This window comes from Mastigoproctus giganteus, chromosome 2 (genome assembly GCF_048544385.1).
Source record: "Mastigoproctus giganteus isolate SK-2022 chromosome 2, ASM4854438v1, whole genome shotgun sequence".
NCBI classification, from domain to species: domain Eukaryota; kingdom Metazoa; phylum Arthropoda; class Arachnida; order Uropygi; family Thelyphonidae; genus Mastigoproctus; species Mastigoproctus giganteus.
Genome location: NC_143576.1, coordinates 103,073,792 through 103,089,667, shown reverse-complemented (window position 1 = coordinate 103,089,667; position 15,876 = coordinate 103,073,792). Strand labels below are relative to the sequence as shown.

The following is a 15,876-nucleotide window of genomic DNA, read 5'->3' as shown; positions in this document are numbered from 1 at the left end:
ACTGCTCAGGACCAAGATATCGACGAGGAATATTAACTTTTTGAAAGTGATAAAGCCCAAGAAACCTATAGGGAAACAGAAATCCAAATAAGAAAAAATTAGTCAAGAAACACTTGTCGTGATGAACCAAAGACGACAAATGAAGAGCAAGAAAAACACTGACAGGGAGAACATTGAGTATACTGAGTTATGCAAAGCCATTAGAAAGAGACTCAGAGAGGACATAAGAAGATTTAACACAAGAAAAGTAGAACAAGCATTAAGGGAAAACGAAGGATTTAAATCAGCAGCCATGAGCAGTAATACAGAAAGACAAATGATACTGAAACTGAAGAATAGCGATGGTGTACTTATAAACAGCAGAGAAGGCATAATTCAAATAGCAGAAGACTACTATAGAGAATTATACAAGGAGCGAGGGAATGATACCAGCAGTGGGGAACATGGATTGCAAAGTAGCAACACATACGACATACCCGATATTCTTCCTGATGAGGTAGAACATGCATTGAAGAAAATGAAGAATCGGAAAGCCCCGGGGGAAGATGAAGTTACTGTAGAGTTGTTAAAATTGGGAGGAAGAGACATAATACAAAAACTGGCAAGGCTCTTCACAAAGTGCATTAGAAAAGGTGCAATGCCTAAGCAGTGGAATAATGCAATCATAGTTTTGCTGCATAAGAAAGGAGATAAATCAGAAATTGGAAATTATAGACCAAATAGCTTGTTATCCCATATCTACAAGTTGTTCACAAGGGTCATTACTAACAGATTAGAAAGAATACTTGATGAGAATCAACCGAAAGAGCAAGCTGGCTTTAGGACAGGATTCTCAACTATGGATCACCTTCATGTAATATCACAGCTAATGGAGAAAGCAAATGAATATAAAACACCATTATGCCTGGCATTTGTGGATTATGAAAAGGCATTTGACTCCATACAGCATAAGGCAATGTTTCGGGCACTGGAAAGACAAGGCATAGATACTCCATATATTATGATTTTGAAGAAAATATATGAGAGTGCTACATCCTTTATTAGACTAGACAAAGACAGTAGCAAATTTAAAATCGAGAAAGGAGTTCGACAAGGAGACACAATATCTCCGAAGCTGTTTACTGCTGCCCTTGAGGAAGCTTTCAGAAGATTAGACTGGTCGCAGAAAGGAGTCAATGTGAACGGAGAGTACCTAAACCATTTACGATTTGCAGATGACATTGTGGTCATAAGCCACGATCCCAAAGAATTAGAGGAAAATCTTAATCAGTTATGCACAGTTAGTAAGGATTTTGGACTAAAGATGAATATGGCTAAAACAAAAGTAATGATGAACAAGTATGCCACGGAAAGGGAAATAATGATTGAAGGAGCAGTAATTGAAAAGGTGGAGTCATATACTTATCAGGGACAAGTTATTAGTTGTAATAATGATAAATGGCTGGAAGTCAAGAGAAGAATAAATTTTGGATGGATAGCATTCAGGAAATATAGTCACATACTGAAGAGCAATATCCCAGTTTGTCTGAAACGTAAAATAATGAATCAATGTATACTCCCCACCATGAGTTATGGAAGTGAAACTTGGGCACTCACCAAAAGAATGGAAGAGAAGCTAAGAACTACACAGCAAAGAATGGAACGAATTATATTGGGAATCAGACTGTTAGATAAGAGAAACACATGGATTAGACAGCAAACTCAAGTAAAGAACATTCTTATCAAAACTAAAGAACTAAAATGGTCTTGGGCAGGACACATAGCTCGAAGACATGATGACAGATGGACTAAGAAAATAACAGAATGGTACCCAAGAGGAGCTAGAAGAAAACCTGGAAGACAAAGGCGGAGATGGATAGATGAAATTCATGAGTTTTTGAGTAGTAAATGGATGGCCAGTGCTCAAAACAGAAGGAACTGGAAAGTTGCTGGAGAGGTCTTCATCCTGCAGTGGATTGAAAATGGCTGATGATGATGATGAACACATGAGCAGGTTGCTATAAAAATTTCACTTAATCTCGTAAAGTAACGTCAATGTAGATTTTATCTTTCCTCAAGTATTAATATTTAAACAACAATTTAGAGTTCAGGACATGCAACAATTTAATATTCTCAAACATATTTTATGACAATTTGTTCAAACTGTATACTATATAAACATGATATTTTTGAAGGCTCAATGCAATACCACTAAATACTTTTGCAACTTCACCCGCACCATGTTTTTCAATTGCATGCAGAGCCAGCAATTGAGAAATGCAGCAAATATTTAATAGTAGCCGAAGGAGATAAACCTGCAATTGGGAACAAACATTAAAAGCCTTTAAATTTGTTTTTGTGATTAACTTTTATTTCTTTTTGCATGGAGGCATATTCTTGGAACTCTGATTAAAATCTGGAAACAAATAACTTGCAAAATTTCACCTAACATATAATTGCGAAAAAAAAATCATGTCATGATTGTGTGCATCTCACACTGGTTAATAAAACATATATAATAAAGTTTGACCATCGATGAAGTGTACTGAAACTTGATTATATGTGAGAGGTTATATTAGTATAAAGTTTGCAACAGGAAATACTGTTTTGGGAAGTAGAAACAAAGTCCCCCCCCAAAAGGTGCACATGAGATGTGCCAATAAAGTTCCCAGACCTGTGATGCTGTTGAGGTCATTATTATTATCATTATTATTTGCCATATGGTGCAAGGAAGCCTGGGGATTATGCTGCACCAGCCAAAAAAAATTTCTCAATTACACTGAGAGAGAGAGAGAGAGAGAGAGAGAGAGAGAGAGAGAGAGAGAGAGAGAGAGAGAGAGAGAGAGAGAGAGAGAGAGAGAGAGAGAGAGAGAGAGAACAAGAGTAAGAAGTAGAAGGGAATCACCAAGAAAGGGAAGAATGATGATATGTTTAACAAGTTTGAAAATAAATAGTAGTAAGTTGTAATTCAAATTTCCTCCAACATGATGGTGGCACAGCGATTATCTAGCAGACTGACAGGTTGCAAGTAACAACCAGTTTCTTTAGCAGTGTTAACGTTCCACGTCACATTTTTGCAATGGAGCAACAAACAAATATCAAATTTTGCTTTAATCATTGAAAATCTGTAGCAGAAACATAAACAATATAACATCATGAAATATTAAAAACTGTTTATGGGTGATGAAACGACATACTAGCTTATTTGAATGGCATCAGTGGTTCAAAGATGGACATAAGGATGATCGCATGACCCAAAAAGAAGGAGTCTGTCAACCTCTCAAAATGAGGAGAGAATTGCAAAAGTTTGGGAAATGGCAACAGCGTTTAACCCTGAGAATGATGGCTGATGAGTTGGATATGAATAAGAAAACAAGTCATCTAATTCTGCATGAATATTTAGGGAAAAGGAAGGTCTAAACAAAATTTGTACCACACAGCCTCACAGATGAGCAGAAGCAACAAGTGTCATCATACAAAGACTTCATCCAGACTTGTGAAGACAATCCTAATCTGCTTGACTGTATTGTCACTGCAGATGTGTTGGGTGTTTCAGTACAACCCAGAGACGAAGTGTCAGAGCATGCAGTGGACTTTAGAATCATTACCAAGGGCCAAAAAGTTGTACAGAAGTCGAGGAGCAAGACAATACTGATTGTTTTTTTTTTTTTTTGACAAATAGGGTGTGATTCACAAGCAATTTATACCTGACGGGAAAAGCAAGTCAATGCTGCATTCTGTGTACAGGTGCTTCAAAGGCTATTGGTGCATTTCCCAGGTGAGGCCACAATTTCAAAAGAAAGGCAGTGCTGGTTCTAGTTGCAACCACTTGTTGTGACGACATTTCTAACTAAACATGGTATTGTATAGATAAACTATCCACCCTACCCTTGATCTAGAACCAGAGGACCTCATCTAGAACCTCTTCTTTCTCAAGGTGAAAACTGCCATCAAAAGGAAGGAGATTTCTGGATGTTGAGGACAAACAAAAACATAGCCGCCAAATCGAACATCATCTCTTTGGACGCCTTTGTGGTCTTTTCAGAAACTTTCAGAACAGTGTAATAAGTTAACTCAATGAGGTAGTGATTACTTTGGATAAAAATAAAACCATTTTTCAGCTCCTTCACTTTGTGGTTCTTTTTACTGCATCAGTCAAGGAACTTTTTATTGCCACACCTCATATAACCAAAAATTGTCTTTGAAACTTTAGAAAACACTAACAATTGCAATAGATTTAACAAGAATTTCTTATTAGCCTTAGATCCTATTATAAATGAGTTTCATTAATTTCTATTTCTGTATCATAAAAAAGGTATTAAAATTAAATTACCTACCATTTGTAGAGAGTGCACACAAATTATCAGGAATTCTAGAGAGCTGAAGAACTAATGCTGATGCTCGAATTTTTTCAGGTGTATCTTCGTATAGCAGTTCAATATAATTGTCCAAGTTGCTGATTGTAGCCATTTCATCAACTTCAGTACTCTCTAATCCCTCTTTCTCTTTCTCAAAATAATTCTTTCCGTCATGTTCCAAATCTGTTCTTCTTAAATCTGAAAATGTTCGTGTTCACTTTTTATTATTTAATGTAATTCTATTTGGTCTACTACATTAATAACATTTAACCAGATATAATTAGAATTCTCCTGTGTAATTTAGTAAACTTTACAGCTTTTTTTCCTACAATATTTTTAATTCTTTCAGATGGTTAGTTAAGAACCCAATTTGATTCTGAAATGATGGCCAAATCCAAATATTAAGACTATGAGCACCAGTGTTTTACAGTGGTATGCTCATGCTTTCATTACTTTGTTTAATCTTTCCAAAAAAAAAAAGAATGAGTTAAATAATTTCTTTTTTTTTGAAGGTTTGTTATTTTTTTTTTTTTAACCTATGCATTTAGAAGTATTGAAAAACTTCCTAATATTGCTCAGAAAATACTCAAACCTATGTTTCCTGACAATCCTCAGGAGTGATTTAATTTCAATTGTAGGTTGAAGAAAAATGTAAGAGAGGCACCACATGATTATCAACCTAACATCTCTCCTCCTAATAACCTCTTCCCTATCTCCATCAACCCTGAAATAGTTAAGAATGCAATTAACAGCATCTCTGAGTAACAATGCAAGCACAGATATGATACTTAATTTTATTAAAGTTAACAGCTCTTTTATCTAAAAGCATCCTGCTAATATATTTAAATAAATGTCTTCATCAGAATCTTCTCTGAGAGCCAGCAAGAACATCCAACACATCCTATAAAAAAAAAAAAAAGTGCAGAATCTAATTCAACTTAAAGATTGGAGACCAATTTCTACTTCCTCATCTCCTCTGAAATTATTACAAAAAATTTTTATTCCTAGTTTAATGTTCCAGAACTCACTAGTCAATCTAGATCACATTTGTTATATTAAAGAAAAAAGGAGGGTCTCACCAATTACAAATCTAATCTAGGCTCTACTTCTGGAAACTCAAACAGTTCACTACCTGAAATTGAGGTTAACCTAATCTCAATTTTTGATGCAGTTAACTACAAAATTCCAATGCTCTTCCTTGAGGACTGCTATTCCATCACTGGTAAAATTGCTAGGGTTTCATCAAAATTCCATTATCAACAGAAATTTAATCATCTGCTGCAGGAAGATGTTTGTGAGAATCACATGTGCTAATACATTATCCACCACAGAGGAGAGAGTTAAATAGGCATGCATACATGGTGTTAGTAACCAGTAATTCAATTTTTTTTTTTTTTTTTAACATTTTATAGCCAAAGCTAAACACACATACACAGCAGCATGACCAAATACATGCTACAAGATTTTTTTTTTTCTATATGCAAAAAACAGGCAATAAAGTTTAACGAGGTTTAACATCATTTGGACAATTTGGTTGCAATTTTAAAGTACTAACACCTACTGGACAATTTAGTGCATAATTTTAAGGTACTGTGTTGTGCAGCTTCATTGCAACAAACAGTATCTTAAAACCTGTGTCGTATAGTTTAAGTATACATTTGTGGTGAAATGTTTCAGTACCCTCCTTTGTAGTTTCACTACAAAGGAGAGAACTGAAACATTATCTAATAGGATGTGTGAATAATGATTACAAAGGGGTGGGGAAAAGAAAGAAATAAAGATGAAGGGAAAGGAAGTGGCTAATTAGACCTTGGCAATGCAAAAAATGACATCATCACATTTGAAGACTGCAGATTCCATAAGTGCATGGATGTAGATCCCTTTATTATGATTCATAATGGAACCTGCTATAGACTGACATCTCTACCCATGCAACAGAAGTAAACTCACCATTACGCAAAAGTTGATCTGGATCAACTCAAAGCTCATGGGTCTTGTTGGAAACCCTCAGGTTTTTCCAACAAGAGGTGCATGGGTAGTATTTATAACTAGACTTAGTCAGACCTGCCTTCACTCTATAAATCTTAAATTCTCTATCCCCAATTCTCTATCAATGCTCAGCTGAACAGAGAATAAACAGTGCTGCGTTTAACTGGCTTGTACACACACGGTTTCCTGTAAACTGTAGTTTCAGAATGCATCCCCACACAACACAAAATAACATCTAGAAAAGGGGGAAGAGTATTATTCACTTCTAGTTCTATGGTGAATTGTATAAAAGCAGAGAGGGTGTTGTGATACTGGAGGAGCTGCACACAGAATCCCAAGCAATGACTGCAAAAATATCAATGTCTGATTGGTACCAGTAGATACAAAAATTTTTCTCCCTGCTACTCTGCATGGTAATATTAGCCATGGTGGAAATGACAGAGGAACCCGTGACTGTGCCTTGAATATGTCAAGACGAAGAATCATTGAATAAGATTACCTTACCAATCAAACAAATTTAAAGTAGTACAAATATATCATCAATGGATGATATATTTGAGAAAGAGAGCCTTGTCTCTCTTTCTCTCTCTCATCTGGTATAAGAACTACCTGCTATAGTAGAACAAATGTGAATAGTGGGGGGAGGGGGATCACATTGAAAAAACCATAATCTAGTCCTCTTAACCAGTACAAATTTTTTTTAATGGCTTGGAGAAAATGCACACTACTATTAACAATACAGCATATTTTTCCAACAAGAGGTTCTAATATTTTGGCAACAAATCTTGGAGAGTTCATGTCAGTGTGTTACCACAGATAACAGGTCACAATTAAATACTTGCTTGTGTATTTTCATTAGTCCATAACACTGAAGGAGCTGACACCCCATCACATGTAGCTTCCAACATACATAATAATTTTTTTCTCAAGAACTCAAGAATACATGAGCCTAAAGGTAAAGTGCAGCCATTATCAACCCACTGCAGGATGGAAGCCTCCTCAACAATTCATGCTGAGGGAAATGGACCATAATCTGACACGCTGGTCCAGTGCGGGTTGGCAGATCGACCGTATTCAGCAGTCAGGGGCTTGAACCCCGGTCTACTCAAGGAGCGTGTGGTATGCACTCCCGCTCCTGACCACTCGGCTACGGAGGCCCTTATTTACATCAAATTACAAACCTTTCAATACCTTTATGAAAGAGTCATATATAGGTTCATAGATCTGATGAACGTGTAGAAGAACCAAAGGTTTCTGAAAGCAGTCACAGTTGTCCAAAATAGGAGGGTTACTACACAGAACAAAAATATCCTAGTCATTATGAAAGGCTTCCTGCTGAACTGTGTATTAGCTATGGGAGGGTCATGTCATAAAACACAAGCAGCTGTGAAATGAAATTCATTAGCAATTCTCTCAGATAAACAGCCTAGTGAAGCCTTCACTCACATGGCTAAACAAGTAATAGGTAGTTTGTAGGGGTGGGATGAAAAACTTCATACCAAAAGTCAAGAGCTCCACACTGATCTTCCAACAGTTCTTTGCTATCAAGTTCAAGATAAATATCATAAAAATCAAACTTATTTTGCTGTCCGAAACAGTATTTTTCAGTCTGAAGGACCCCTTGAGTACATAAAGTGAATAACCATGTAAAAAAAGTAAATTAACCAAACCTCTTCATTTTGGCATTATTTTGGCTTCACTGATGGAGAGACTTAACTTGTAGTGTATAATCAAATGTCTAAAATATTAAGACCAAGGCTCCAACAAGCATATCACATCCACCACTCATCAGAAAAGGTGCTTTATATCTAAAATCCTTAGGTATGATGTATCAAATCTTAAATGATGGACAAATTGTAGGTGTTACCTATTACAGGCTTCTAACAGGAATAACTACGGCAATTCACTAGTAATGACATATGCAAGAGCCGTTTACCAGACAAATATTAGAAAAAAGGCCTTGGGCATTAAGAAACATAACACAAATTTCTTTCAACAACTGAAAAAATGAGAATTAAACCAAAATTTTTAATTCTCATTTAAATTTAATTTTTAATTTTTAAATTAAATTTAATTTTTAATAAATAACAATTATATAGATGTAAAATACACTAAAATAGAATAAAAACATTAAAATACAAATCAAATGAGAGTAAATCTGATAAAACCAACAGATAAAAGCATTAAATCAAATTAAATGTCAGCTTTGTTTATTGTATTAAATTTCTGGATGTAGGATATGCTATATTTTACATACAAGACAACTAAAAGGCTGGAGGACCATATTTCAGTGCACAAGTAAATGGGCTATCCACACAATTATTGATCACTCTGCCCTTGCTGGATGTTATTATAGTTGAGCAGTACAGTTCTAAAACCTGTTGGGCTGTTGGTTATTGCCTGCTCAGGTGACTTCTACCAACACTTTTGGCTTGAAGCATTTCATATTTCTACACAGGTCCCATTATGAACTGTAACAAAGACATCCACCTAATTATTAATTCTGAAATCTTGCAATGTGATGAGTAGTAGTAGTAGTGGTGGTGGTATGTGATGCAAGAAAGCAAGTGTATGAGCTTATGCCAGCATCAGACAAAAAAAAAAAAAAAAAAAACACCATTCCCTCCAAATGCCTGTCCAGTTCCTCCTTAAATTCATTCAACCTATCAACTTCCACAACGACAGATGGAAGTTTGTTCCAGCAATTAATTCTACATCTATTCTACATCTGTCCTTTCTTAATTTGAATTTATGCCCCCTTAGGTTCGTAATCCGAACAAGTGGAAAGATCCCATCAGAATTCAGCGGCCTCAACCCATTCAAGGCCTTATACACCTCAATCAGATCACCGCGCAGGTGTCTAGTCTCCAGCCACTGCAATTTGCAGAACTTAAGCCTCTCTTGGTATCCCTTCATTCCCCTCACCAATCTTGTTGCCTTTCTCTGTACACACTCAAGTAAATCTACATCCTTCCTAAAATGAGGTCTCCAGACTTGTATGCAGTACTCAAGGCATGGCCTGACCATTGCCTTATACAGAGGGACAATCACCTCCTTTTCCCTGCTAGCAAAATTCCTATATATCATTGACAAAACCCCATGACCTGCCCTGGCAGCCTGTCTGCATTGCTCAGGAAATTTCATATTTGACTGCACAATTACTCCCAGGTCTTTTTCATTTTCTACCACCTTAAATGTAGTACCACACAGTTGGTACGTTTCACCGGGGTTACTTCTACCCATATGCAGTACTTTGTATTTATCAAGGTTAAACTTCAGTTGCCACTTCTTAGCCCATCTGCCCAAATTATCTAGATCCTGTTGCAGTAGCACACTGCCATTACTGTCATTAACAACCCTGCCAACCTTTGTGTCATCTGCAAACTTCAACATTAAGCCTGATATACCTTCATCAATATCATTGATAAATACACAAAACAGCAGTGGACCCAACACTGAACCCTATGGGACTCCACTAATAACATTAGTCCACGAAGAGCAGCACCCATTGATTACCACCCTCTGTCTTCTCCCACTTAACCATCCTTTTATCCATTGTAGCAACTTACCCTTAATACCATTCTGCTCCAATTTGTACAATAGTCTTCCATGCACAACAGTGTCAAAAGCTTTCCTGAAATCCAAATATATGATATCAAAATTATTTTTTGCATCCAGTTCCTTTGTAACCACATCATAATATCATATCAAATTTGTCAGACAAGACTTTCCCTTAACAAACCCATGCTGTGTCTGAATTATTGCTGCAGTCTTGTCTAGATGATCCAGCAATTAACCAGTGACTCCATTATTTTACCTGGAACAGAAGTTAAACTAACTTCTGTTAAACTAACTTCTGTTAAAGCCGAGAATTAGGGTTGAATTTGAAAGTGTCTGCAATTCTGCCCAGACACGATAGGAGGGAGTATATGATGAGAGCCTTGTCGATCAATTCGGCCCTGGAAAGATTGTGCAAGGCTCAAGGGGTAGAATTTTTTTCAGCCTGGACTGTACTTGTTAACAGGAGAGATTGCTTCTACAGGGATGGGATACACTTAAATAGAAAGGGCGCAAGAATATTTGCTGATGCTATCGAGGCAGTGTTAGGTGGATCGGAAAACTGCTAGCTTGGGGGAGACAAAGACCAATAGATTGACAGTAGCCACTGGCAGAGGTGAAAGAGATTCTTGCACTGCTTCTATTAGAATGAGCAGAAGCCTGAAAAACAAGATGCATGGTATTTCAGAGACTGCTGGGAGCCATTGTGGTACAAGTAAACACATGGGTTGTGTTAGGGTAGCTAAGAATAGAAACAGGTGCAGGTATACTTGCGTGTACACCAATGCTAGGAGTTTAGTAAATAAATTTGATGAATTTGAGGTATTGCTCAAAACATCGAAGGCAGATATTGTTGGGATATCAGAGACGTGGTGTCACACAGATATAAGGGATGCGGAACTGCAATTTGGGGAGTACAACGTCTACAGAAAGGATAGACAGGATAGGAAGGGGGGAGGTGTTATGCTATTAGTTAAGAAACACATAAAAACCAAGGAAGTGAAGCCAGTCGACATCGCTGGACAGTGCAGTGTGGAGTCAGTTTGGTGTGACATAAACATTGGGAGATCAAAATTGAGAGTAGGAGTGTGCTATAGGCCTAATGACTCTGATGAGTATAATAAGGAACTGTACAAGGAAATAGAGTGGGCCAGTAAATCAGAGTGTCTTATAATGGGAGATTTTAATTTCCCAGATATTGACTGGAATTTGGGGGCTGGATACTCACACACTAGCAGGACTTTTGTGGATTTATTGGATGATTGTTTTCTACATCAGCATGTTCGGGAGGCAACTAGAGGGAGTAATACTCTTGATTTGATTATCAGCAGTGATTCTTCATGCATTAAGAATCTGCAGATAAATGAACCACTAGGTGGCAGTGATCACAGTGTGCTGAAGTGGGATTTACTCAAAGAGGTAACTACCATTAGGGGTAAAGGGAAGGGTTATTGCTTCCGTAAAGGCGACTACGATGGACTGAGACAGTATTTAAATTCTATACAGTGGGACCAACTGATGATGTTACCAACAGCAAATTCAAAATGGGAAGCATTCAAAGAACTTATCTTGGAAGCTACTAGGCTTTACATACCAACTAAGAAATATTGTTCAAGGTTTAGGCCAAAATGGATGTCAGATGAACTAATGAGGCATATGGCAGAGAAGAAAAATGCATGGGATACTTACAAATTAACACATGACACAGAAGCCTATGATAGATACAAGTTGATATGCAACCAAGTTACAAAGGAGGTTAGGCAGGGGAAGGCAGATTACGAGAAATCCTTGGCAAGGGATGCAAAGAAAAACAGCAAAGAGTTCTTTACTTATGTAAACTCTAGAAGGAAAGGGATGAATCAGATTGGTCCACTTGATATTGATGGGTCAAGTGTTGATGATCCTGCTCAGGTGGCTAACAAACTTAATGAATATTTTGCATCGACATTCACACATGAGGAGTTATTCAGCGAGGGGAATGCCAGAGGTGTATTCAACTCTAGCAGTAAGTTACAGAATCTTGAAATAACTGGGAGTAAAGTGGAGGAGAAACTGTTGAAGATAAACACAAGAAAGGCACCCGGGGTGGATGGGATCTATCCAGTTATATTAAAGGAGGCAGCAAAGGAAGTAAGCAAACCCTTAGCCATAATTATGAGAGCTTCCTTGGACTCAGGGGAGGTACCCATAGACTGGAAATGTGCAAATGTGACCCCAATTCACAAAGGAGGATCAAAGGCTGACACAAGTAATTATAGACCTGTGAGCTTAACTTCTGTTCCAGGAAAATTAATGGAGGCACTGGTTAAAGACGCACTGCAGGATCATTTAGACAAGACTTCAGTTATAGCTCAGACACAGCATGGTTTTGTTAAGGGGAAGTCTTGCCTGACCAACTTGATTGGATACTATGATGCAGTCACAAAAGAACTGGATGCAGGGAATAACTTTGATATTATATACTTGGATCTTAGAAAGGCTTTTGATACTGTTGCACATGGAAGACTGCTACACAAATTGGAGCAGTGTGACATTGGAGGCAAATTGCTGCTATGGATAAAGGGGTGGTTGAGGGGGAGAAGACAGAGAGTGGTAATCAATGGACACTGCTCATCGTGGACTGATGTTATTAGTGGAGTCCCTCAGGGCTCAGTGTTGGGTCCATTATTGTTTTCTGTATTTATAAATGATATTGATGATGGTATATCGGGATTAATGTCCAAGTTTGCAGACGATACAAAGGTTGGCAGGGTTGTCAAGGACACTACTGACACTATGCTGCTGCAACAGGATCTGGAAAGGTTGAGCAGATGGGCTGAGAGGTGGCAAATGAAGTTTAACATTGACAAATGTAAAGTACTACACATGGGAAACAGCAACCCCAGAGCAACGTATCAACTCTGTGGTACAACACTGACAGTGGTAGAGAATGAAAGGGACTTGGGGGTGGTTGTGCAGGCAGATATGAAGTTCTCTGAGTAGTGCAGACGGGCTGCAAGAGTAGCTCAAGGAGTATTGTCAATGATATACAGGAATTTTTCCAGCAGGGATAAGGAGGTGATTATTCCATTGTATAAGGCGATGGTCAGGCCACACCTAGAGTACTGTATACAGGTCTGGAGGCCTCATTTCAAGAAGGATGTAGAGCTGCTGGAACGAGTACAGAGAAGGGCAACAAGATTAGTGAATGGAACAAAGGGGTGCTCTTACGAAGAAAGGCTTAAGTTTTGCAAATTACAGTGTCTGGAGACTAGGCACCAGCGAGGTGATCTGATAGAGGTGTATAAAGCCTTGAATGGTTTAAGCATGCTCAATGCTGATGGGATTCTTCCTCTAGCTCAGAATAATCACCTGAGTGGGCATAAATTCAAATTGAGGAAAGACAGATGTAGGATAGACGTGCGGAAATTTGTCTTTAGCCAGCGGGTGGTTGGTTGGTGGAACAGACTTCCATCCCTTGTGGTGGAGGTTGATAGCCTAAATAAGTTTAAGGCTCAGCTGGACAGGTATTTTGAACGAACAGAGGGGTGAAGTGGAAGTGGTTTTTTTTTTTTTTTTTGGCTGATGCTGCATAAGCTTGCTTTCTTGCATCAAATGCCTCTACTAATGCTAATGCTAACTGGTCTGTAATTACTCATGGCACCCTTCGATCCCCCTTTGTGAATTTGGGATACATTTGCACATCTCCAGTCCGTGGGAACCTCCCCTGAGTCCAAGGATGCTCTCATAATTATGGCTAAGGGTTTGCTTAGTTGCTTTGCCACCTCCTTTAATATAACTGGATAGATCCCATCCACCCCAGGTGCTTTTCTTACGTTTAACTTCAACAATTTCTCTTCCACTTTGCTCTCAGTTATTACAAAATCATTAAGTATCCTGCTACAATTTGATAACCTTCTGTGATTTTCAAACCTTAATAATTCCTCACGTGTGAATGTAGATACAAAATACTCATTCAGTTTGTTTGCCATCTCAGCAGGATCATCAACAGTCGAACCATCGATGTCAAGTGGACCAATCTGATTCATCCCCTTCCTTTTAGAGTTTATATAAGTAAAGAAATCCTTGCTGTTTTTCTTAGCATCTTTTGCCAAGGATTTCTCATAATCTGCCTTCGCCTGCCGAACCTCCTTTGTGACCTGATTACAGACTAACTTATATCTGCCATAGGCTTCTGAGTCGCTTAATAATTTATATGCATCCCATGCATTTTTCTTCTCTGTTACGAGTCTCATTAGTTCATTTGCCAACCATTTAGGCCTAAACCTTGAACAATATTTCTTAATAGGTATGAAACTTTTAGTAGCTTCCACGATTAATTCCTTGAATGCTTCCCACTTAAAATTTACTGTTGGTAACATCATCAGTTGATCCCACTGTACAAAATTTAAAAACTTTCTGAGACCACTGTACTCGCCTTTACGGAAGCAAAAACTCTTTCCTTTACCCCTGATGGTAATTAAATCTTTAAGTAACTCCCACATCAGTACACTGTGATCACTGCCACCTAGTGGTTCCTTTATCTGCAAATTCTTGATACACGAATGATCACTGCTGATAACCAGATCAAGAGTATTACTCTCTCTAGTTGCCTCTCAAACATGCTGCTGCTGAAAACAATCATCCAATAAATCCACAAAAGTCTGACTAGTGTGTGAGTGACCAACCCACAAGTTCCAGTCAATATCTGGGAAGTTAAAATTCCCCATTATAAGACATTCTGATTTACTAGCCCACTATTTCTCTGTACAATTGTTCATTGTACTCGTTCGAGTCATTAGGCCTATAACACACCCCTACTCTTATTTTTGCTTTCGCAGTGCTTATGTCACACCAAACTGACTCAACAGTGCACTGTTCATCTATATCAACTTGGTGCACTTCTTTTGATTTTATGTTTTTCTTAATTAACAGCATAACACCTCCTCCCTTTCTATCCTGTCTATCCTTTCTGTACACATTGTACTCCCCAAATTCCAGTTCTGCATTCCTTATATCTGTGTGACCCCACATCTCTGCTATCCCAACAATATCCGCCTTTGATGTCTTGACCAACACTTAATTCATCAAATTTATTTACTATACTTCTAGCGTTGGTATACATGCAAGCATACATGCTCCTATTCCTAGTTACCCTAACACATCCCATATACCCACCTATTTCAGGATGACTGCCATCCGTAACTGAAACCCCAACACCCCTCGCTCCAGGTCGCTACTTATTCTAATAGAAGTTGTGCAATAATCACCTTCACCTCTGCCTGCGGCTACTGTTAAACTATTAGTCCTTGTATCCCCCCCAAGCTATCAGTTTTCCGACCCACCTAACACTGCCTCAATAGCATCAGCAAATATTCTTGCACCCTTTCTATTTAAGTGTATCCCATCCCTGTAGAAGCAGTCTCTCCTGTTAAAAAGTACAGACCAGGCTGAAAAAAATTCTATCCCTTGAGCCTTGCACAATCTTTCCAGGGCCGAACTGATCGACAAGGCTCTCATCATATATTCCCTTCTATCGTGTCTGGGCAGAATTGCAGACACTTTCAAATTCAGCCCTAATTCCCGGCTTTTTTTCAACAGTGACCTGTACTTGTTAAGTAATTCTGCCAGTCTCCTACTCTTAATATCATTAGTGCCAATGTGTACAACTATATCACCTTTTTTTGTGCCCTTAAAAGGTGATATCCGCTCTACAACGTCATCAACCTTTGCCCCTGACAGACATACCCTGGTCCTGTTCCACCTATCCTTTTTACAAAGCATGTTCCCCGTTTCCCTGACAATAGAGTCACCAACAACTACTCGTTCCTGTGGGACCAGCGCATTCTGCTTTGGGGGTTGCTGCTGTGTTGCGTGATGACCAAGTGCAAGCTCTAATGTTGATGTGAGCAGCTGAGAGCTTGATGGGCCCCTCAATTTAGATCCTTCGAGAGCATCCACCCTGTCCTTCAAGCTCTCATAGGCCCATAACAACGTTGAGTTGTCGCCTGAT

The 15,876-nt window shown here is 38.3% G+C and overlaps 1 protein-coding gene across 1 annotated transcript in view; it reads right to left on the bottom strand.

Annotated features, from left to right (window-relative positions):
- Positions 1-15,876, bottom strand: part of Kap3 (kinesin associated protein 3) — a 383,344-nt gene that overhangs the window by 310,555 nt on the left and 56,913 nt on the right. The window contains exon 5 of the mRNA XM_090368616.1: positions 4,317-4,535. Coding sequence (XP_090224742.1) covers positions 4,317-4,535 — 219 coding nt within the window. The remainder of the gene's footprint in view (positions 1-4,316; positions 4,536-15,876) is intronic.